Here is a 25,867-nt window from a genome sequence, read left to right as displayed (position 1 = left end):
TAAATCGTCTTTTGTAAATACAGTTCGGCATTAAATACCAACTATAGGTACGAAGATTAATACAACATTTGTAAACTCCATCCCAATCCAATTAAACGAACAAAAAATATATTTCCAGTATCAAATCAAAATTATAAAATTGTAATTGATGGTGGTCTAGCTATATTCAATAGAATTATTTATTGCTCCACAAAAGAAAGTAGTACCTATACTTATTGGTTTTTAGTGTATTCTACTTTTTCGTTAATTGGTTTGGTATGGGCTGTATAGAACTTGAGTGTACGCATACCATACTATGGCCAACTCATAACATGAAAATGAGTTTAAAGGTTGGAGCACGCCAAATAGCTCGACACCAGACCAACGCCGCCCCCATCATCCGCTCGCCGTCAACTAGTCGTCTTAACAATAGACAAAGGATTAATAGCCGTTCGAGGCCAGCTACAAATCGAACGACTATACCATGCGTATGTACGTAACGTAAGCGGTAATACGGCTACGGCTAGAATATTATGGCTTTTACTCCTCGCTAAATTTAGCAAGGTGGATTATGCCAATGTCGAGGTGTAGACTTTTGACTTGTGAGACGAGAATGTTCGGTTAAATTTTGATATTTGTGGAAGGATAGACTGGGAACCTAAAACAAACAAATTATTATGGACATCACAGACAAATAAACAGACGGCTAGTTGACGTCGCGCTTGCGTCTAGGCGACAGCGCCTGCGTGACATCGGCGCCTAGGGGGAACCCACGGGCGGTAAACGCGCCGTTGCCGCGCGACGCTAGTGAGCGTTGACGAGACGATGCCGATAAGTGTGCATCACAGTAATAAGTTTTCTACAAAGAATACTAAGCGGATCGGGTTGAGGCGGCGATCGTCCGGTTCCGAGCTCCTTGGTGTGCTTAAAACTCATTTCATTTGAACGAAATTTATTACATTAAATGTAGAACAATGTGTAGCTAATACAATTTAACTGTTATTTACTTATTTAAATATTTAACCCTTTGAACGCCACGCCGGTCGTGTGCGGCACACCGTCGTGATTGTCAGAATGCACTAGGATTGATATTGGGAAGTAGGCGTTGTAGCCGTTCGCGTCTGTTGCCGCCTTTGGCGGTAAAAAGGTTAAGCACTTTAAACTGAAGTACATTCGAACGACCGATTGTGGGCAGCGTACTAGATACAGAATGTTAGTTTGAGCTGTAACTCTTACACTAGGTGTATTGCTAGTTTGTTATTTATATATTTTTACAACCAACATACCAATTCCCTTCAAATTATATCGTCAACTATTGTACACCGCAAAAATGTCGAATTGCGCACTTTGAATTATTTCGTCTGGCCTCATCACCTTATAATTGTAAATAATTATTTAGTAAGAACAAATGTTGTTATGTAATAATTACTGTCAATGATATGCAAAGATCTATATCGATAAAAAATTACAAAAGTAATCATGAAGTCAGTCATTAGGTCATAACAAAATCATGCATGTGTTTCGAAATCAGCTTTTCGTCATTTCTGCGATATACCTACTTCGATCAAACAATTCCTATTTATATCATTCTTTGATACAATATTGCCGAACTACGAGAGAAGACGAAAGTGCGTTTAGATTTCGATCTCTAAACCAAATTACCATGCATTCGAATTCTTAAGCATTCTATATATATCTTCTCTCACTGGCCATCCATCTAGCACGCTTGTGCCTATACGACGTATTAATTTTTTCTTATTTTAATGATATCATAAGATTTCAAGAATATCTAATGCAACAACTACTACAGCCAATTGCTGTGAATTGTGTGTTAATGGTGATCAATAAATGCTCTTTTTAATCATTTTCATTCAGTGCATCCGACAGTGGATTGAGCAAATGCTGTGCCTTTAAAAGATGGCACGAATATATAAGTAGTTATAATAATTTTGAATACTTGTTGACGTATATCAATTTCACTTAATTCCGTAGAAAAAAGAAATTATAATTAAATGCTGGAGTCAGGAGTTAACTTAAAACTTATACATCTATAAAAAAAATTGTCAAGGCAAGTTTAATACCTATAATACTATTGAATGTAATAAAGTATTGAGGAATATCAACATTATCTACAGTCCCCAAACTATGATAAGTACAGATGTAGTGCATAATTGTTTTCCATCGTATTTTCTCGGAAACGTTTGTATTTGTGATGCTCGTTCAGTCAATGTCAGTACTTTTTGTACCGAGACTGACTGAAATAGCAAGACACGTTCGTAAGTTTCCGTGAAAATACGATGGAAAATAATTATGCACTACAGCTGTATACTAATATGACATTTATTCTTTACATAAATCATATTCTATGCCATTTTCGGTGGACTTATGCATCGACACAAAAATAATGATATTAAATGTCTAATCTAATCATGAAATAAATTAATAGTGAATGATTTAATTTAATACATGGAAACAGTCGCAATAATTTTCATTTATCATTATGCATTTTTGGCTAGTTTGTTCTAAATCATACGGATTATAATCTTCAAAATAATATTCCTAACAATAATAATATATATATGTATAATCTCCTATCCTAAACAAATTAATTAAATAGGATTAAACGGTTTTTTTTAATGTCAGTTTACGATAAAATTAGCAATTTATAAAAAAAGTAATGCTACCCAAAAATAAAATAACCTCAAGTCAATAAAGAATGTACGAGTATATTGCTACAGATTGATTCACAAAAGCTGGCATGAACGAAATGAACGAAACTTTCATAACATTGTATGAGTGACACCTGTATCGGTATACAGTCAGAGCCACCTTGGTTGGTTAATATGTGATCACATAGATATTTTCATTCACACAGTCATTTCATTCATACCAGCTCTTGCGAATCGACCTCTACCTACTACCGCTACTACTTTATCATTGTGTTGTAACTTTCATAAGTACATACATCTTATTTGTGCCAAATATAGCTTACACTAGCCCAACTGTCGTTCTGTGTCATAATACAATAATTTACGAATTTATATCAGTGAATATTTTTTATTAATATGACAATGTTCAAAGTAATTCAGTCAAAAAATCACTTGAATTGTAGGTACACTACAGTCGACGTCAAAGATATGTTTACATTATTCGCCTTATTACAAAGGAGTAAGGTGCAAATGTGTAAACATATCTTTGACGTCGACTGTACCTACGAGTATTAATAGTGTGCGTATGACTGCCAAATAGGTACAGTATTTAATCTCGAGCCCGACTTACGATAAAGTCTATGCGATAACAATAACTCTTACACTAAATTAAAAAGATGAAGAATTTACTTAAAATTAGTATGATACAAAGTCAATAAGTGCACGAAATGAATTCAATTGGAATAATATTATTATGTTAACAATAAATGGGGCATTACGAGTGTTAATCAATTCGTTTATATTTTATAGAAATTTGATGTAAAATTTCGATATAGGTAGTGATTAATATTTTCACGGTTATTTCATATAGTTATAAAATAAGGCAGGACTAAATCGCGTAATAAACCCATTACCCTCCTTTCCGTCGCACAGCCGAGTAATACATTTTAAAACCACCTACGGGCAACCTTTCTGTTAGGTTAGACCAAGAGGGCAATGTCGGTCACGAGACGTCGGAGGTAGGTAAGTTGAAAATTACCCGATTAAACCCTTTTATTTAACAATCCAATTGGACATGGTTTAGCAAAAAGGATCCATACTGAAGTATGCCATTTAAATGAATGATTTTTCGTTTTAACAGTAAGTTCAAAATTTATTGACAGACGTTTTTGGGTTGGATCCTTTTCCCAAAATAAAATAACGTCCAATTTCGATACTAAAGGAGTGTTTTTTCATTCCTAGTAGTCAGTGAATTTCGCTTGTTGTCAATGTTTCATGGGTTTGATTAATGTTGATAAATATATTGGTAAAGGAATGTATACACCTCACTTGTCCTGCAGCTGGACGTAGTTGGCGGGGAACAGTCCGTACGCGCCTTTACACATGCCCTGCCACCAGCCTTCGTCGATCTGTACACAAAGTAAACAGAGTAAAATAAATTAATAACACTAACGTTTTTTGTAATAACAGGTTATGAATTTGATCCGGAACCACCAGTACGGATATGATGGTCGTTCTTGTCTACGTGCCAGCTTGATAAAACCGTGTCCGTCACTTTCTATCCGTGGGATATTAAAAAGTGACAGTTATTTAATCACGTGGATAAAGATGGATAAAGCCATCCATAATACGCCGGCAGGTTATATTAAAATTAATAACCTGTTATTAAAATGAGAATATGTCCACAGTATGTATTCTGTAAATTAAAAATGTTTACAAAAAATAAGCTTTAGGGATGTACCTGAGCTGTTATAGTATAAAATGGTGTAAAATACAGAATCTTAGTGCAGCTCAAATCGTAGCATTTTACAAGTAATTGTTTTTTGTTTATGTGTGGTGATTGTGTGCTTTTTGTAAAAGCTTCATAATGTGGTGTCTGCCGTGTCTGTAATAAATGTATTACAATTTTAAGCTGTAAAATTGTACATGTAATATGTATACGTGTAACTAAATGTGATTTTTTTTTTAAGGAATAAAAAGACTATGATAAAAAATAATAATAATGCGGTGTCTGTGACGGGTGTGACTTACCATGACGATGTTGGTGATGATGTCGTCGGGGTCGAAGCTGATCTCGTCGGGCGCGGCGGCCTGGTAGTCGTAGAGCGCCCGCGCCGTGTAGCCCTCCTCGTCCTCCTCCTCCGCCTCCCCGCCCTCCCAGCCCACCGGCGACATCACTACTGTGTAGCGTGTGACTCACCATGACGATGTTGGTGATGATGTCGTCGGGGTCGAAGCTGATCTCGTCGGGCGCGGCGGCCTGGTAGTCGTAGAGCGCCCGCGCCGTGTAGCCCTCCTCGTCCTCCTCCTCCGCCTCCCCGCCCTCCCAGCCCACCGGCGACATCACTACTGTGTAGCGTGTGACTCACCATGACGATGTTGGTGATGATGTCGTCGGGGTCGAAGCTGATCTCGTCGGGCGCGGCGGCCTGGTAGTCGTAGAGCGCCCGCGCCGTGTAGCCCTCATCGTCCTCCTCCTCCTCCGCCTCCCCGCCCTCCCAGCCCACCGGCGACATCACTACTGTGTAGCGTGTGACTCACCATGACGATGTTGGTGATGATGTCGTCGGGGTCGAAGCTGATCTCGTCGGGCGCGGCGGCCTGGTAGTCGTAGAGCGCCCGCGCCGTGTAGCCCTCCTCGTCCTCCTCCTCCTCCGCCTCCCCGCCCTCCCAGCCCACCGGCGACATCACTACTGTGTAGCGTGTGACTCACCATGACGATGTTGGTGATGATGTCGTCGGGGTCGAAGCTGATCTCGTCGGGCGCGGCGGCCTGGTAGTCGTAGAGCGCCCGCGCCGTGTAGCCCTCCTCGTCCTCCTCCTCCTCCGCCTCCCCGCCCTCCCAGCCCACCGGCGACATCACTACTGTGTAGCGTGTGACTCACCATGACGATGTTGGTGATGATGTCGTCGGGGTCGAAGCTGATCTCGTCGGGCGCGGCGGCCTGGTAGTCGTAGAGCGCCCGCGCCGTGTAGCCCTCCTCGTCCTCCTCCTCCGCCTCCCCGCCCTCCCAGCCCACCGGCGACATCACTACTGTGTAGCGTGTGACTCACCATGACGATGTTGGTGATGATGTCGTCGGGGTCGAAGCTGATCTCGTCGGGCGCGGCGGCCTGGTAGTCGTAGAGCGCCCGCGCCGTGTAGCCCTCCTCGTCCTCCTCCTCCGCCTCCCCACCCTCCCAGCCCACCGGCGACATCACTACTGTGTAGCGTGTGACTCACCATGACGATGTTGGTGATGATGTCGTCGGGGTCGAAGCTGATCTCGTCGGGCGCGGCGGCCTGGTAGTCGTAGAGCGCCCGCGCCGTGTAGCCCTCCTCGTCCTCCTCCTCCGCCTCCCCGCCCTCCCAGCCCACCGGCGACATCACTACTGTGTAGCGTGTGACTCACCATGACGATGTTGGTGATGATGTCGTCGGGGTCGAAGCTGATCTCGTCGGGCGCGGCGGCCTGGTAGTCGTAGAGCGCCCGCGCCGTGTAGCCCTCCTCGTCCTCCTCCTCCGCCTCCCCGCCCTCCCAGCCCACCGGCGACATCACTACTGTGTAGCGTGTGACTCACCATGACGATGTTGGTGATGATGTCGTCGGGGTCGAAGCTTGATCTCGTCGGGCGCGGCGGCCTGGTAGTCGTAGAGCGCCCGCGCCGTGTAGCCCTCCTCGTCCTCCTCCTCCGCCTCCCCGCCCTCCCAGCCCACCGGCGACATCACTACTGTGTAGCGTGTGACTCACCATGACGATGTTGGTGATGATGTCGTCGGGGTCGAAGCTGATCTCGTCGGGCGCGGCGGCCTGGTAGTCGTAGAGCGCCCGCGCCGTGTAGCCCTCCTCGTCCTCCTCCTCCTCCGCCTCCCCGCCCTCCCAGCCCACCGGCGACATCACTACTGTGTAGCGTGTGACTCACCATGACGATGTTGGTGATGATGTCGTCGGGGTCGAAGCTGATCTCGTCGGGCGCGGCGGCCTGGTAGTCGTAGAGCGCCCGCGCCGTGTAGCCCTCCTCGTCCTCCTCCTCCTCCGCCTCCCCGCCCTCCCAGCCCACCGGCGACATCACTACTGTGTAGCGTGTGACTCACCATGACGATGTTGGTGATGATGTCGTCGGGGTCGAAGCTGATCTCGTCGGGCGCGGCGGCCTGGTAGTCGTAGAGCGCCCGCGCCGTGTAGCCCTCCTCGTCCTCCTCCTCCTCCGCCTCCCCGCCCTCCCAGCCCACCGGCGACATCACTACTGTGTAGCGTGTGACTCACCATGACGATGTTGGTGATGATGTCGTCGGGGTCGAAGCTGATCTCGTCGGGCGCGGCGGCCTGGTAGTCGTAGAGCGCCCGCGCCGTGTAGCCCTCCTCGTCCTCCTCCTCCTCCTCCGCCTCCCCGCCCTCCCAGCCCACCGGCGACATCACTACTGTGTAGCGTGTGACTCACCATGACGATGTTGGTGATGATGTCGTCGGGGTCGAAGCTGATCTCGTCGGGCGCGGCGGCCTGGTAGTCGTAGAGCGCCCGCGCCGTGTAGCCCTCCTCGTCCTCCTCCTCCTCCGCCTCCCCGCCCTCCCAGCCCACCGGCGACATCACTACTGTGTAGCGTGTGACTCACCATGACGATGTTGGTGATGATGTCGTCGGGGTCGAAGCTGATCTCGTCGGGCGCGGCGGCCTGGTAGTCGTAGAGCGCCCGCGCCGTGTAGCCCTCCTCGTCCTCCTCCTCCGCCTCCCCGCCCTCCCAGCCCACCGGCGACATCACTACTGTGTAGCGTGTGACTCACCATGACGATGTTGGTGATGATGTCGTCGGGGTCGAAGCTGATCTCGTCGGGCGCGGCGGCCTGGTAGTCGTAGAGCGCCCGCGCCGTGTAGCCCTCCTCGTCCTCCTCCTCCGCCTCCCCGCCCTCCCAGCCCACCGGCGACATCACTACTGTGTAGCGTGTGACTCACCATGACGATGTTGGTGATGATGTCGTCGGGGTCGAAGCTGATCTCGTCGGGCGCGGCGGCCTGGTAGTCGTAGAGCGCCCGCGCCGTGTAGCCCTCCTCGTCCTCCTCCTCCGCCTCCCCACCCTCCCAGCCCACCGGCGACATCACTACTGTGTAGCGTGTGACTCACCATGACGATGTTGGTGATGATGTCGTCGGGGTCGAAGCTGATCTCGTCGGGCGCGGCGGCCTGGTAGTCGTAGAGCGCCCGCGCCGTGTAGCCCTCCTCGTCCTCCTCCTCCGCCTCCCCGCCCTCCCAGCCCACCGGCGACATCACTACTGTGTAGCGTGTGACTCACCATGACGATGTTGGTGATGATGTCGTCGGGGTCGAAGCTGATCTCGTCGGGCGCGGCGGCCTGGTAGTCGTAGAGCGCCCGCGCCGTGTAGCCCTCATCGTCCTCCTCCTCCTCCGCCTCCCCGCCCTCCCAGCCCACCGGCGACATCACTACTGTGTAGCGTGTGACTCACCATGACGATGTTGGTGATGATGTCGTCGGGGTCGAAGCTGATCTCGTCGGGCGCGGCGGCCTGGTAGTCGTAGAGCGCCCGCGCCGTGTAGCCCTCCTCGTCCTCCTCCTCCTCCGCCTCATACCGGCGACATCACTACTGTGTAGCGTGTGACTCACCATGACGATGTTGGTGATGATGTCGTCGGGGTCGAAGCTGATCTCGTCGGGCGCGGCGGCCTGGTAGTCGTAGAGCGCCCGCGCCGTGTAGCCCTCCTCGTCCTCCTCCTCCTCCGCCTCCCCGCCCTCCCAGCCCACCGGCGACATCACTACTGTGTAGCGTGTGACTCACCATGACGATGTTGGTGATGATGTCGTCGGGGTCGAAGCTGATCTCGTCGGGCGCGGCGGCCTGGTAGTCGTAGAGCGCCCGCGCCGTGTAGCCCTCCTCGTCCTCCTCCTCCGCCTCCCCGCCCTCCCAGCCCACCGGCGACATCACTACTGTGTAGCGTGTGACTCACCATGACGATGTTGGTGATGATGTCGTCGGGGTCGAAGCTGATCTCGTCGGGCGCGGCGGCCTGGTAGTCGTAGAGCGCCCGCGCCGTGTAGCCCTCCTCGTCCTCCTCCTCCGCCTCCCCACCCTCCCAGCCCACCGGCGACATCACTACTGTGTAGCGTGTGACTCACCATGACGATGCTGGTGATGATGTCGTCGGGGTCGAAGCTGATCTCGTCGGGCGCGGCGGCCTGGTAGTCGTAGAGCGCCCGCGCCGTGTAGCCCTCCTCGTCCTCCTCCTCCGCCTCCCCGCCCTCCCAGCCCACCGGCGACATCACTACTGTGTAGCGTGTGACTCACCATGACGATGTTGGTGATGATGTCGTCGGGGTCGAAGCTTGATCTCGTCGGGCGCGGCGGCCTGGTAGTCGTAGAGCGCCCGCGCCGTGTAGCCCTCCTCGTCCTCCTCCTCCGCCTCCCCGCCCTCCCAGCCCACCGGCGACATCACTACTGTGTAGCGTGTGACTCACCATGACGATGTTGGTGATGATGTCGTCGGGGTCGAAGCTGATCTCGTCGGGCGCGGCGGCCTGGTAGTCGTAGAGCGCCCGCGCCGTGTAGCCCTCCTCGTCCTCCTCCTCCGCCTCCCCGCCCTCCCAGCCCACCGGCGACATCACTACTGTGTAGCGTGTGACTCACCATGACGATGTTGGTGATGATGTCGTCGGGGTCGAAGCTGATCTCGTCGGGCGCGGCGGCCTGGTAGTCGTAGAGCGCCCGCGCCGTGTAGCCCTCCTCGTCCTCCTCCTCCGCCTCCCCGCCCTCCCAGCCCACCGGCGACATCACTACTGTGTAGCGTGTGACTCACCATGACGATGTTGGTGATGATGTCGTCGGGGTCGAAGCTGATCTCGTCGGGCGCGGCGGCCTGGTAGTCGTAGAGCGCCCGCGCCGTGTAGCCCTCCTCGTCCTCCTCCTCCTCCGCCTCCCCGCCCTCCCAGCCCACCGGCGACATCACTACTGTGTAGCGTGTGACTCACCATGACGATGTTGGTGATGATGTCGTCGGGGTCGAAGCTGATCTCGTCGGGCGCGGCGGCCTGGTAGTCGTAGAGCGCCCGCGCCGTGTAGCCCTCCTCGTCCTCCTCCTCCTCCGCCTCCCCGCCCTCCCAGCCCACCGGCGACATCACTACTGTGTAGCGTGTGACTCACCATGACGATGTTGGTGATGATGTCGTCGGGGTCGAAGCTGATCTCGTCGGGCGCGGCGGCCTGGTAGTCGTAGAGCGCCCGCGCCGTGTAGCCCTCCTCGTCCTCCTCCTCCTCCGCCTCCCCGCCCTCCCAGCCCACCGGCGACATCACTACTGTGTAGCGTGTGACTCACCATGACGATGTTGGTGATGATGTCGTCGGGGTCGAAGCTGATCTCGTCGGGCGCGGCGGCCTGGTAGTCGTAGAGCGCCCGCGCCGTGTAGCCCTCCTCGTCCTCCTCCTCCTCCGCCTCCCCGCCCTCCCAGCCCACCGGCGACATCACTACTGTGTAGCGTGTGACTCACCATGACGATGTTGGTGATGATGTCGTCGGGGTCGAAGCTGATCTCGTCGGGCGCGGCGGCCTGGTAGTCGTAGAGCGCCCGCGCCGTGTAGCCCTCCTCGTCCTCCTCCTCCGCCTCCCCGCCCTCCCAGCCCACCGGCGACATCACTACTGTGTAGCGTGTGACTCACCATGACGATGTTGGTGATGATGTCGTCGGGGTCGAAGCTGATCTCGTCGGGCGCGGCGGCCTGGTAGTCGTAGAGCGCCCGCGCCGTGTAGCCCTCCTCGTCCTCCTCCTCCGCCTCCCCGCCCTCCCAGCCCACCGGCGACATCACTACTGTGTAGCGTGTGACTCACCATGACGATGTTGGTGATGATGTCGTCGGGGTCGAAGCTGATCTCGTCGGGCGCGGCGGCCTGGTAGTCGTAGAGCGCCCGCGCCGTGTAGCCCTCCTCGTCCTCCTCCTCCGCCTCCCCGCCCTCCCAGCCCACCGGCGACATCACTACTGTGTAGCGTGTGACTCACCATGACGATGTTGGTGATGATGTCGTCGGGGTCGAAGCTGATCTCGTCGGGCGCGGCGGCCTGGTAGTCGTAGAGCGCCCGCGCCGTGTAGCCCTCCTCGTCCTCCTCCTCCGCCTCCCCGCCCTCCCAGCCCACCGGCGACATCACTACTGTGTAGCGTGTGACTCACCATGACGATGCTGGTGATGATGTCGTCGGGGTCGAAGCTGATCTCGTCGGGCGCGGCGGCCTGGTAGTCGTAGAGCGCCCGCGCCGTGTAGCCCTCCTCGTCCTCCTCCTCCGCCTCCCCGCCCTCCCAGCCCACCGGCGACATCACTACTGTGTAGCGTGTGACTCACCATGACGATGTTGGTGATGATGTCGTCGGGGTCGAAGCTTGATCTCGTCGGGCGCGGCGGCCTGGTAGTCGTAGAGCGCCCGCGCCGTGTAGCCCTCCTCGTCCTCCTCCTCCGCCTCCCCGCCCTCCCAGCCCACCGGCGACATCACTACTGTGTAGCGTGTGACTCACCATGACGATGTTGGTGATGATGTCGTCGGGGTCGAAGCTGATCTCGTCGGGCGCGGCGGCCTGGTAGTCGTAGAGCGCCCGCGCCGTGTAGCCCTCCTCGTCCTCCTCCTCCGCCTCCCCGCCCTCCCAGCCCACCGGCGACATCACTACTGTGTAGCGTGTGACTCACCATGACGATGTTGGTGATGATGTCGTCGGGGTCGAAGCTGATCTCGTCGGGCGCGGCGGCCTGGTAGTCGTAGAGCGCCCGCGCCGTGTAGCCCTCCTCGTCCTCCTCCTCCTCCGCCTCCCCGCCCTCCCAGCCCACCGGCGACATCACTACTGTGTAGCGTGTGACTCACCATGACGATGTTGGTGATGATGTCGTCGGGGTCGAAGCTGATCTCGTCGGGCGCGGCGGCCTGGTAGTCGTAGAGCGCCCGCGCCGTGTAGCCCTCCTCGTCCTCCTCCTCCTCCGCCTCCCCGCCCTCCCAGCCCACCGGCGACATCACTACTGTGTAGCGTGTGACTCACCATGACGATGTTGGTGATGATGTCGTCGGGGTCGAAGCTGATCTCGTCGGGCGCGGCGGCCTGGTAGTCGTAGAGCGCCCGCGCCGTGTAGCCCTCCTCGTCCTCCTCCTCCTCCGCCTCCCCGCCCTCCCAGCCCACCGGCGACATCACTACTGTGTAGCGTGTGACTCACCATGACGATGTTGGTGATGATGTCGTCGGGGTCGAAGCTGATCTCGTCGGGCGCGGCGGCCTGGTAGTCGTAGAGCGCCCGCGCCGTGTAGCCCTCCTCGTCCTCCTCCTCCTCCGCCTCCCCGCCCTCCCAGCCCACCGGCGACATCACTACTGTGTAGCGTGTGACTCACCATGACGATGTTGGTGATGATGTCGTCGGGGTCGAAGCTGATCTCGTCGGGCGCGGCGGCCTGGTAGTCGTAGAGCGCCCGCGCCGTGTAGCCCTCCTCGTCCTCCTCCTCCGCCTCCCCGCCCTCCCAGCCCACCGGCGACATCACTACTGTGTAGCGTGTGACTCACCATGACGATGTTGGTGATGATGTCGTCGGGGTCGAAGCTGATCTCGTCGGGCGCGGCGGCCTGGTAGTCGTAGAGCGCCCGCGCCGTGTAGCCCTCCTCGTCCTCCTCCTCCGCCTCCCCGCCCTCCCAGCCCACCGGCGACATCACTACTGTGTAGCGTGTGACTCACCATGACGATGTTGGTGATGATGTCGTCGGGGTCGAAGCTGATCTCGTCGGGCGCGGCGGCCTGGTAGTCGTAGAGCGCCCGCGCCGTGTAGCCCTCCTCGTCCTCCTCCTCCGCCTCCCCGCCCTCCCAGCCCACCGGCGACATCACTACTGTGTAGCGTGTGACTCACCATGACGATGTTGGTGATGATGTCGTCGGGGTCGAAGCTGATCTCGTCGGGCGCGGCGGCCTGGTAGTCGTAGAGCGCCCGCGCCGTGTAGCCCTCCTCGTCCTCCTCCTCCGCCTCCCCGCCCTCCCAGCCCACCGGCGACATCACTACTGTGTAGCGTGTGACTCACCATGACGATGTTGGTGATGATGTCGTCGGGGTCGAAGCTGATCTCGTCGGGCGCGGCGGCCTGGTAGTCGTAGAGCGCCCGCGCCGTGTAGCCCTCCTCGTCCTCCTCCTCCGCCTCCCCGCCCTCCCAGCCCACCGGCGACATCACTACTGTGTAGCGTGTGACTCACCATGACGATGTTGGTGATGATGTCGTCGGGGTCGAAGCTGATCTCGTCGGGCGCGGCGGCCTGGTAGTCGTAGAGCGCCCGCGCCGTGTAGCCCTCCTCGTCCTCCTCCTCCGCCTCCCCGCCCTCCCAGCCCACCGGCGACATCACTACTGTGTAGCGTGTGACTCACCATGACGATGTTGGTGATGATGTCGTCGGGGTCGAAGCTGATCTCGTCGGGCGCGGCGGCCTGGTAGTCGTAGAGCGCCCGCGCCGTGTAGCCCTCCTCGTCCTCCTCCTCCTCCGCCTCCCCGCCCTCCCAGCCCACCGGCGACATCACTACTGTGTAGCGTGTGACTCACCATGACGATGTTGGTGATGATGTCGTCGGGGTCGAAGCTGATCTCGTCGGGCGCGGCGGCCTGGTAGTCGTAGAGCGCCCGCGCCGTGTAGCCCTCCTCGTCCTCCTCCTCCGCCTCGCCGCCCTCCGCGCCCTCCCAGCCCACCGGCGACATCACTATTGTGGGCTGCCGAGCCATCTAGATACCAAAAACAATTCCTAAGTTAATATATAGATATGGTTATGATATGATTCAATAACGTAGAGGAGAAGACCGCCAGGCTAAAGACGGATAGGATAGGCTAGTATTACCACCACGTGGATGCCGCAAAATAAGCGCAGAACGGAAGTGGCAGGCTCAAAAGGAGATGACGGGACGATTTAGACACCTTCATTAATAACTGGCCGGAAAAAGCTCAACAACGGGAGTCGTGGAAATCAAGGGAAGGCCTTTACCCAGCAGTGGGACACTATAACAGGCTATTAAAAAAAATTAGAAATCGAAACCATTTACAAAGTTAATTAGTAAAGTTAAATAGACTCGAACCACACAGAACTCCGAAGGATTCGTACGCTATGCCGTTACGCTGTTATCACTGATGCGAATTCGCACCTCGCACCGGTATATGCGCGTGACAGGATATGCGCGTATTTAGCGGATGCGGATTCGCACATCAGAGCGGCGTGCGAATCCGCATACAATGCGAAGATCGCCTTAAGCCGCGTCTCGATATCGCGCGGCGGCCGGCGAACATTGTTCGACCCCGACAAACCTGTATTTTGGCTCGCGAGCCATTTTTGGTAGCATCTTAAACTATAGCGCGGCAATGAATGGTTCGTCGCGCGGCACGTTCGAGCGCGCCAATGATCGAGTTGGCTCGCCCGGTATCCATTGCGCGCGGCTGCCGCGCGAGCCAATGTTCGATGGTTTGCCGCGCGATATCGAAACGCGGCTTTAGGATGGTATTCCATTCATGCTCTGGGTATTCCATCTGTCCAATATCTTGGTCCAATGTCATTCCGCCTCACTCTCTCATTAAGCAAAATGTGAGAAAAAATACACATTGAACAAAGAAATTGGACAGGTGGAATACCACCCTTAGGTACTGAGCTGAGAAACCGAGACCTATCTGAGACTACCACTGACCTCTTCTTTCTCTTTAGGCTGCACCAACGTGACGTCCGGCAGGTTAACCTTCTCCTCAACCGGTTCCGGTGTCGGTTCCCGTTCAGGTTGTTTTACCGGTTCCGGTTGTCTGACTGATTCCGCTTGCCTCACTGGTTCTGGTTGTCTGACCGGTTCCGGTTGTCTGGTCGGTTCCGGCTGCCTGACCGGGTCCGGTTGCCTGACTGGCTCTGATTGTTTGACGGGAGCTTCGCGTTCTTCTTTCTCTAACCGGTCTTTTTCCTGGAAGAAAAGAACTCTGATTTAAACTTTCACGATTTTTACACATTTATGTTTACGAAAACGTGACTCGCGCGGCTAGAAGATGTTGACGTCACTTTTAGTCAGTCTTCTCCGAGACCACGGGGGTGACGGGGTCAATGCCGTCCTCGAATCGTCGGGGATAATTTTAAAACTTAATTATACGGGATTAAGTCCGTTATTGTAAATAATAATAAAAATATGTGACCATTTAGAATTATTCTGTCAAGTCATCAAACGCCGATAAAAAGACACTATAACTTACTTAAATACTCTATTTTACATTCAGTGGTTGGGAGAAAAAAAAATCCGGCCAAGTGCGAGTCGGACTCGCGTTTCTAGGGTTCCGTACATAATTCCGACTCACGCTTGACTGCACATTTCTAATAGGTTTTCCTGTCATCTATAGGTAAAGAACTATTTTGTGTATTTTAAAAAAAAAATTAGACCCAGTAGTTTCGGAGATAAAGGGGGGGAAAGATCATTTTTTGGCTATTTTCTTAAATAACTTCGAACCTATGTATTGTAAAATTATAAAAAAAAACATGTCCATCTTTGGGTTACTAATTTACATATATGTACCAAATTTCAACTTAATTGGTCCAGTAGTTTCCGAGAAAATAGGCTGTGACAGACGGACAGACAGACAGACGCACGAGTGATCCTATAAGGGTTCCGTTTTTTCCTTTTGAGGTACGGAACCCTAAAAACTGTTATCTCACCTTTTGCGATAAATCCTTGTCCGTTTGTAGCCTCTGTTGGCGTATTTTCTGCACAGACTGCAATGCTTCCTAAATAAACAAAATAGTTTTATTTCTTTAAATAAAAGTCTACATCAATATTCAGAAGTGTCATGATAAAAGTGTCAATATACGTGTTATTTATAAGTCTGTCAAATCTGGAGTCTGTGCGGAAAGAGAAGAGTTGTAGTATGTATGGGCTCCCTTACATTCCAATACATTCTACGACTCTTCTCTTTCCACACAGACTCTAACAAGCCGTTGATAATCGTTTGTGCTTTAGGGGCTGTCCATAAATTACGTCATCGATTTTTTACGATTTTTGACCCCCCCCCCCCTAAAATCATCCAAAAATCATGCTTCGAATGACCCCGTTTCCTCCTACGTCATGCTACCATCATCCGATGTCCAGACCCCCCCCCCCCCTAATTTGAAATGACGTAATTTATGAATAGCCCCTTATACGGTATTTTCACATTTGCATTTATTAGAAAGAGACAAAATTAAAACAAGTTTTTAAAATATTTTATGAATTGATGGGTAAGATCTTATCAATTATGAATAACACAGGCGGCCTAGCCAAGGTGACGATCGCTTGCGCTTCGCCATCGAATCGCTTTGTGTAATTTGTGTCTCTCTGTCACTCTTCCATATTAGTGTGACAGTGACAGTTGAGTTTCGTTCGCTACGTAAGTAGCGTTAGCGATTGGCATGTTGTCTACGGGGCCAGGGTACTAAAATCCGTCTAAGCTAAACTTGCACCAATTTCAAAAGAACAAAATGACGATTGACTTTATAAATGTCTTTTCATAAAAAAATTACATTAAAACTTTGTCATTGCAAATGCCGTGCAGAGTTACCTTGGTCCGACTCTACTTCCATATTGCGTCGTTTATATTATATTCGATCACCTAAATGTGTTTATTGTGAAAAAATGTGAGATAAAATTACCTGTTCTTTCTCCTTGGCCATGTTCTCAAACTTGGCCCGGATGGAGCCCGGCTTGGCGCCGCCGATGTCGGGCTTCTGTTTGGTGTAGTTGGTGCCCACACTGCCGACCTCGTCGAAGCGATGGGCGGACTTGTCCACGCGGTCAGTCTCCACGCCAAACTTGCCACCGAAACCCTGAGTACAAAATGTTCAAAAAATTTACAAATGTTCGTAGTACAATACAATTGAGATTTTCACCAAAAATAAAGATTTGTAAGTCATCGAACATAATATATAAGATTATACAGTCTCGTATGTTTCCACGTAATAAGTACGTAACACACGAAAAATATGTCATGATATAAACTACAGTCATATGTCGGTATCTCTACAAAACCCCGCACTGGTACTGGGTCTTTTTATAAGATTGAGCTGGCTCGTGGTTCCTATCTTCCTATCTGTGGTCCCAGCCCGCCGAATTTGTCCCCAAACCAGGACAATCTTTACGTGGAGACGTAGTATAACGATGTATCTAATTACCTTCTACTGGGCCGGTCTGTCTTCTCATCAAATTTGTCGCTATATCTGCGCGATCTTTGGAGATGTAGTATAAATATATAATAACCTTCTTGTGGTCGAGCTGGCTGGCGTGCGCTGGTGCCTTCTCGTGGTGGTCCCAGCCCACCGCCGACGCGTCTTGCCGGTCCGTCTGCACGCCGAATTTACCCCCGAACCCGCGAGAGTAATCTGGCGAGATACAAGTAAATATCAATATAAGAAACTAAACTCAGTTAGCCTCGAAAACGAGTGTTTATTACAGTGTAAGTAAATAAGTAAATATTCTTTATTGCACTAATAATTATACATTTTACATTCAAATTACAAAGACATTTTAAAGTTAAATAGAACCAGGTAACAACAGGCACGGGTATTGTTTCTGAGAAATTGAACACTTATAGTTGAATGAGTTCCGTGAGAGTGACCTTTCTGTGAATCGTGCGGGGCGACCTGCTCGCGGTGCTCCCAGCCGACGGCGGCGGCGTCCTGTCTGTCCGCCTGCACGCCGAACTTGCCCCCGAACCCGTGGGAGTAGTCTTTCTGGGACGAGTGCTTCTCGATCTGCTCGCGGTGCTCCCAGCCGGCCGCGCTCTGCGTAAGCATTAAATTATACTATCATATCAGCAAAAAATATCAATCACTTTCAAAGTTACAAAGTTGATATACTTACATCAGTTAAGAACAGTAGTAAAACATTTTGAAGAACTTGAAAGATGGCATATAATATGCGAATAACTCAAGACTGTTTTTAAAGAAATACTTAGTTTAATTATTTACCCTTTTGGCTAAATTCATTATTTCTTCTAAATCCTGACTCCTGTATATCCGAAAAAATCACCTTATCAACGCGGTCGGTCTGCACGCCGAATTTGCCCCCGAAGCCCTGAGAGTAGTCTTTCTGCGACTCGTGTTTCTCCACTTTGCCGATGTAGTCATGCCCCACCGCGCTGGCGTCCATTCGGTCGGTTTGGACACCGAATTTACCTCCGAAACCTGCAAAAATTATGATTTGAATAAATACACATAGTTAAAATGTGTTGAAAATTTTAAAACGCTCATTCTCTACACATTATTTTTGAAACTTTTATCTATACACATAAAGATAAACCGCAAATTACGGCCAGCATAAAGATAAACTATTTTGTTAGAAGAAATCTGTTATCAGTGCTTAATAATAACTTTAATTTTAACGATATACTCGTAATATAATGACATTTAAATTTCGAGCATATCAAAAACAACACATCATAGAGTGCTTATAAATATGTGGGTACATAACTAGGCATTATGTAGCCGTCACATAAATTACTATTAGAAGCAATAACCAATAACTAGTTAAACCCACCTTGAGCGTAGTCCTTTTGAGAGACGTGTTTCTCGACTTGGCCAATATAGTCGTGGCCGACGGCCGACTTGTCCATCCGATCGGCCTGCACGCCGAATTTACCCCCGTAACTAAAAATATCAGTTTGGTTTATTTAAATATTTAAAATAATAAGCTACCCAGGGAGATGACATACTTAAGGGGCCCACTGATTAACAATCCGCCGGACGGTATCGGCCTGTCAGTTAGAACAAAATTTTGACAGTTCCGAACAACTGACAGGCCGGCGGACTGTTAATCAGTGGGCCCCTTCATGATCGTATAATTGGCCTACAAATTTAGACACTTTACCAGGCTGACATTTCAAAAATGACAATCGAATGTCAGTCTTACTCATCGAAAAAAGAACACATGTTTGAAGTACCATATGTGGGACATATACAGGATGATTCATGAGACGTGAGCAGGACTAATCCTGCACACTCAGTAACTGATAATTGATCGATCACCGTCGTATTTAGGTGAAACAACCACACTTTTTCCTATTTTTTAACTTTTTGGTGAGGGCAAATTTAATCCTCTACAATCATGGTCACCCTACAAGACCTAATTAATAAACATAAAACCTCTTTAATTTTTGATTACGAAGAAAATAAACTGTCAAACTTGAGTGAGATACGAGTTTTCAAAAGTAACCAGACCGCGATGACAGTGGTGACATTCAATTTGACACAGAATATCGGTAGTTTAGTATTATAATTTTAGGGTGACCACGCATGTCGTAAATAAATTAATAACTTTTTTTTTTCAACACGACTAGAGAATTAACGTTAATCTCACTAATACTGATACGAAAGTGTTGCTTATAATTTACGAAATGCGCAGTGTTAGTCCTGCTCACGTCTCCTGAATCACCCTGTATATCCCTTAGCCTGGTAAAGGGTTAAGGATCCTGCACAGAATCATTTTCTACAGTCATATAGTGAACCATTATGAGAAAATGTTAATAACTATATGTTGATATATTAAAAATTGCAGTTACTCTAGTTTTATTTTAAGCAAAATCTTTATATATTAATCGAACTGGGCAGTGCTAAATCGTTCTGATAACGGGAAAATTCAATGGTGTTTCCACTTTCCTCGTTAAATAGTTTGGTATCATAAATATCATAATTCATAGTACCACTAATAAGTATCACTTATTGAAAATCAGCGTTGTGATGGTTATATCTTTAAAAAAACATTTAAAGATATAACCATCACAACGCTCGCTAACTCAATAAACACAAATCCTATTTTTCCCATCATATAAAAAGGAAATCCATTTAAATGACGTTTAACTTCTATTTTATCGGTATTTATAAATATAAAGCAAAAGGCGTGGGATTAACAATACAACAATGAGTTATACATAATTTACATTCCCGACTTCCTTAATAGAGGAAAATACGCATAAATTATGCGCCTACGAATGTGATGTTGACGAAAGGCGACCCCGGAATCAGCTCCATTGAACTTTAAGGCGAGGTAATTTAGGTAACCGTGTAACAATTAGGTACCTACACCTTAAATTATTAACTAAAACAATAAAAGTGGGTAAATAAGAAAAAACAATAAAAATGAGTAATAATTTAATAATATCTGGGAGAGAAGATATCTGTATAAAACAAAGTTTTACTATCAATTTAGCGCAAATAAACATTTGAAAGTAGACACATGCGTACATACTTATGTAGTAATAGTGTGTAATTACTTAATGTAACGCAATTGGTTTTGTATGGAAAGCGAACCACCTTAAGATAAATCCTAACTTACCCATAAGAAGACTTGGGCCCTTGCTCGTATTGTTTCTTCTTAGACAATGTGTCCGCCTCCAGCACCTCCTCACGGAGTTTCGCCATGCTGCAAGTAAGTACGAACAATTCATCAAAAACGTAATATCTGCAACACTCTCACCTTTCAATAGTAGACCTTATCTCGTTGCAATAATAAATAAAAGTATACGAATGCTCAGTTAAATAAGTCGACGATGGTACGATCAGAAAAAGTTATTAATAAGGAAAAGGTCACCAAAATTTGCAGTACGCATTCGCGGTAGATGCCATGCTATTATGGGAGTACCGAAATTTCTCGAGTAGGGTTTAATGCAATCTTTGAAACTCTAAGCGCCTTTGACAATACTTCTAAGCAAATACAGAAGACGCTGGTTCTCCATAGGCATCTTTTTTTTGTGTGACATCTATTTCGGTTTATCCCTACTAACCAGTATATACGAAAGTAACTCGGTCAGCGTGTTCTGAGTCTGCAATGGGAATAGGAGTTAATCCCCCATCTCTAATCTCCATTCTTCCACCGTGGGACTAGGCGCGACCTTGCGTTGTTACTCTGTCACGAATACTAACAAGGAAGGACAAGGACAGCAATTTGCTTAAACAAAACTCTCTACAGAAGTTAGAGCGTTTTGTCACTTTTCAGTATTTTGGAGGCCAATTTCTCCCAGTAAGTTGAGTATGGGCAGCTAAAAAAAATACGTGTATGTTATTGTAGACTATTCTATAACATATATAAAAATAAATCAAATCGGAGCTGACCAAGTCACTTCCTATATGGTTGGATGGCGTTGTTTGTTGAGGAGTGTCACATGAGATCAGGTGAGATGCTGCTCAACCCTCAAGCACAATCTGGCACAATCCACAGTATATGTATAACAATATATTTACATGTCACTTTCCGACTGATGACACGCGATATGAGCCAGACAATGCAAGTGCATTGATTTTTCTGATTTGATAATCTGACCACAAACAGGATTCAAGTAAATAAAAACAATTTTATTTAGGTGAAGATAAGATAAGATAAAAAATAGTTTATTCAAGTAGGCATATTACAATGCGCTTCCGAACGTCAAATAAAGCTATATGAAGTTTTCAAAACAAGATATTTGCATTTAAATGCAGTAACACTTGAATACTGAGTTTAATCGGTTCAGAGATAGAGAAACGAGGATTTGTAAAATCATAAATTGCATTGATATCACTCATCTTTATCTAGAAATCGCTAGACATATTTGTTATGAGTATGAGTAAGTAATATTAGTACATTTTTATAATTTTTCGTTTATCTGCCTCTGTATCATCCGTGGCTGCTGTCTACAACATGAACTCACTCTATAGCTTCGACGTTTCTGCCGCCAGGCCCCCAGCGCTGCTCATGCTCTGTGACGTCGTTTATGAAGTCGGGGTCCGTGTCCCAGTCGTCGGCCTCCGCCGGAGCCGGCGCGGCCACGTCCGTGGCTGCTTTCCACATCTGATAAGGAATTTTACATAAAATAATGTTGAAACCTTTTAAGTAAATGGAGTAATGTTATCATGTAGATAGTGAATGTTGCATACATGACTCACAGTTTCTAACCACAATATTGTGGTTAGTCAGCCTCATTACTAGACTTTATACTAACTAATAACTATAAAACTGTAAGAAACTATATGAAGGAATTAAACATTAAGAAATATGTTAAAATGTAAAACTTACCATCTTGGTAGTTAAGGTTAACACTATCACTAGCTAGACTACTTAATCTAATATTATCTTGACGTTTCTTAACGATGTATTTTGTTTACAGCTAGAACTCCCACGTAGTTTTAGAGTGACTAAATTTCTCCACACGTATGGACAATATAATGACACAGCTTGCGTGATTTTAATAGCTAGAAAGATGCCGTGAGACTATTCCGAGAAAATGGATTCAATTTGTATGTTTTTGCCTTTAAAAGCATAAAAAAAAAGGAAAATTTACCTTGTTTAGCCGGTTTTGTTTATTTCTTATGCGTTACGCAGCGAAATGCGCAGTCATGTAGGTTTGCACGAACTTCAATATACGCTAGTCACTATTTTATTTAAGTGCGTAGGATTTGTCAACTTGATTTTTGGGTTTGAGGAAGGGATATTTAGAAAACAAATTGGGTGTGGAGGGTGTCGTAGCCTATGCCTACAGCGTCACCCAGTAACGTAATTAGCGGTTGACAGTTGACACTGACAGCTCGGACAGCTGACAGTAGTCTATGTCTATGTTAGTTTTGTCTATGCCACCCACAGTGCTGCTGCAGATAAATGACTGAAATCGGTATTTTTGAAAATAGTCCACAGATTACTTTTTTTTTCTATACAAAAATGTTCTTCATGATTGGTCTGGCTAACCAAATCATAACAAATCGTATTTAAAATTGTAATTAGGATATAACTATAGTTGGTCAAGCAGATCTTGTCAGTAGAAAAAGACGGCAAATTTGAAAAATGTAGGCGCGAAGGGATATCGTCTCATAGAAAATTTGAATTTCGCGCCTTTTTCTACTGACAAGATTTGCTTGACCATCTATATATTATAATTTTATTATTAATAAGGATTATAACTAGGATAGTTATTTCCCAATTTATTGTATAAATAAATTATAGTCAGTCAAGCCATTTGCGTCAATTATAAAAATCGGCAAATTTAAAAAATGTAGGCGCGAAGTGTTATCGTTCCATAGAAAATTTGAAATTCGCGGCCTTTCATAGTTTTATACTGACAAAGTTGTTTGACAGACTTTAAAATTATGGTATAGAGTTAGACCAAGAGCAGTCTGCCACGATTTTGATAGCACACGCAGTGCAAGTGTCATTTATACGTCATAATTTCATAGAAGTTTGACGTTTAAAATAACACTTGCACTGCGTGTGCTATCAATATCGTTGCAGACTTCTCTTGGTTCAACCTAGACTTGTCGCATAACCACTCACATGCTTTTGGTAACTGTAGCTATCAGCTGTCACTGCTGCTGCTGTGTGCTGTGTGTGTCTTCTTTTATAATAAAAATTGAGGTCAATGAAAAATATTAATCATGTGAGCATAAACTAATAACGCATAGACAGATAGTCCCCATACGGTGAACCTGCCAAAAGTGAAGCCGAAACACGATGGATGTGTGCGTGCGACGCTCGTGTTTTACGCTCAGTAAACACACACATATATACAAAATATGTTGCCAGTATTCATTTACATCTCTCAAAGTAGGGGAATTTTAGAACATCCACACTTGGTTATTAATAATTTGGAAGTGTGTAGATTCGATTTAGTAGCAAAAGCTTTTTGTTTATTTTGGGATTTATTGCATTTCTGTACTTTGTGAAATAAGGTTTAAATAAATAGCTGATAAGTTTTTACTATTTTTTTTTATTCAACAAAATAAATGTGCATAAAATAATAAGAATAAAATTAAATATGACAGAGCATATTCGACTGTGTTTAGTCGGTTTCCAATGTTTCCATATTGCGTCACTCCGATTTAGTCTAATTTTTTCCTTCCATCTCGCAGACAGAAGCAGATCAGTCAGAAAACTGAAACGAACATTACATATAATAAAAATAAGAAAAAAACGAAATACCTAAATAATTAACTTAATTATAATTTAATTATACAATGAAATTCAATTGAGCGTGTTTATTTTAGAATGTAGACGTCATGTCCTCTTTGGAGGAAAAAATATTCACTACATTGGCAACATTTAGAAGAAATGGCGGCTGACGAAAATTTGGATTTTTGTATTTACGATTATGAAAAATATCATCTTAAACTCGGTACTTACGCGTGAAATGTAATATCGGGCGGTTTGTTTTTATTATATGATGTGTTGTGACACCCATTCACTGTATAAACAACCATCTTTCCTGTAGTTTTTGATTTTTAAACGGGAGGTGTACACACACCGATTTGACTTTGAGTACTGCGAGGGCCGTTCGAACACAACGATACGAGTGCGACGTGACGTCGCACTTGAAATGGCTTCACTGGGGGTGTACGGACTAGGTATCTATGCCTTATAAATCTATGCATGTGAGTGGATATAGGCAGAGTTGGGCAAAAAATTAACTTGAATAAGAATAAGAATAAAAACAGAAAATTAGAATAATTCTTGCACTAGTTATTTTAGAATAAAATTAAGGTGAATAAATCATGTGACTTTTATTTTAAATGCGGAATAAAAAACAGAATAATTATTCTAGAAGTGGGACTATTCTAAATAAGGTTTTATTCAATTAAAATGTTATTTAGAATTAAGTTAATTTTTGTAGTAACAATCGGTTATATTTTGTAAGTTGATTTTCACCCTTCTATTTAAAAGTCGGATTGAATTGATATTTGTTACTTTAGTTTAGGTACAGTACACATTGAAGAGTTTCGCTATACACTATCTAGTTCTGTCATCCGATCAGGGTGCTTAGCCAATATGCCAAACGTTAACGGTCCGTAGAGTTGCGTATAGTCTCTCTCTATCACTCTTACATATTAGTGCGATAGAGAGACAGATAGCGTTTCGTTGTCGTAGCACAAACGATTCGCATGTTGGCTACGCACCCAAGGTGCCTAGCCAAGATGACAATTTTTTTTTTATTTAATAACCAAATCATTAGGTAAATTTAGCTGTTCTGGGGGCCTAGCCAAGATGCCAATCACTTGTGCTCCGACAACGAAGCACTTTCTGTCTCTATCACTCTTACATATTAGTGCGATAGAGAGACAGAGACAGCGTTTCGTTCTCGTAGCGGCTATGCACTCAAGGTGCCTAGCCAAGATGCCAATTTTTGTTTTTAATTTAATAACCTAATCTTTGGGTACAATTTAGCTGTTCTACGGGCCTAGCCAATATGCCAATAGCTTGCGCTCCAACAACGAAAGGCTTTCTGTCTCTATCACTCTTACATATTAGTGCGATAGAGAGACAGAGCGAGCGTTTCATTGTCGTAGCGCAAACGATTAGCATGTTGGCTACGCACCCAAGGTGCCTAGCCAAGATGACAATTTTTCTTTTTAATTTAATAACCAAATCATTAGGTAAATTTAGCTGTTCTAGGGGCCTAGCCAAGATGCCAATCGCTTGTGCTCCGACAACGAAGCACTTTCTGCCACTATCACTCTTACATATTAGTGCGATAGAGAGACAGAGATAGCGTTTCGTTCTCGTAGCGCAAACGTTTGGCATATTGGCTACGCACTCAAGGTGCCTAGCCAAGATGCCAATTTTTGTCTTTAATTTAATAACCAAATCTTTGGGTACAATTTAGCTGTTCTAGGGGCCTAGCCAATATGCCAATAGCTTGCGCTCCAACAACGAAGGGCTTTCTGTCTCTATCACGCTTACATATTAGTGCGATAGAGGGACAGAGAGAGCGTTTCATTGTCGTAGCGCAAACGATTGGCATGTTGGCTACGCACCCAAGGTGCCTAGCCAAGATGACAATTTTTCTTTTTAATTCAATAACTAAATCATAAGGTAAATTTAGATGTTTTGGGGGCCTAGCCAAGATGCCAATCGCTTGTGCTCCGACATCGAAGCACTTTCTGTCTCTATCACTCTTACATATTAGACCGATAGAGAGACAGAGATAGCGTTTCGTTCTCGTAGCGCAAACGATTAGCATGTTGGCCACGCACCCAAGGTGCCTAGCCAAGATGACAATTTTTGTTTTTAATTTAATAACCAAATCATTAGGTATAAGTAATGTAGCTGTTCTGGGGGCCTTGCCAACATGCCAATCGTTTGCGCTACTACAACGAAACGGTACCTGTCTCTCTATCGCACTAATATGTAAAAGTGATAGAGGCAGAAAGCGCTTCGTTGTTGGAGCGCAAGCGATTGGCATGTTGGCTAGGCCCCCAGAACTGCTAAATTGTATCCAAAGATTTGGTTATTAAATTAAAAACAAAAATTGT

The 25,867-nt window shown here is 47.2% G+C and overlaps 1 protein-coding gene across 1 annotated transcript; it reads right to left on the bottom strand.

The window, feature by feature from the left end:
• Positions 1–3,184: 3,184 nt before the first annotated feature.
• LOC134796448 (src substrate cortactin) lies at positions 3,185–22,125 on the bottom strand. Its single transcript, XM_063768645.1, has 12 exons — positions 21,913–22,125; positions 21,283–21,422; positions 19,932–20,018; positions 18,138–18,247; positions 17,631–17,785; positions 17,218–17,383; positions 16,860–16,981; positions 16,256–16,429; positions 15,287–15,355; positions 14,286–14,546; positions 13,161–13,337; positions 3,185–4,036 (listed from the first exon to the last, which is right to left on the bottom strand). Exons 2-12 carry the CDS (start codon positions 21,420–21,422, stop codon positions 3,953–3,955), a joined length of 1,545 nt encoding a protein of 514 aa, XP_063624715.1. The 5' UTR covers positions 21,913–22,125; the 3' UTR covers positions 3,185–3,952.
• Positions 22,126–25,867: the final 3,742 nt, after the last annotated feature.

This window comes from Cydia splendana, chromosome 1 (genome assembly GCF_910591565.1).
Source record: "Cydia splendana chromosome 1, ilCydSple1.2, whole genome shotgun sequence".
NCBI lineage: Eukaryota > Metazoa > Arthropoda > Insecta > Lepidoptera > Tortricidae > Cydia > Cydia splendana.
This window is presented reverse-complemented; position numbering and strand designations above follow the sequence as displayed.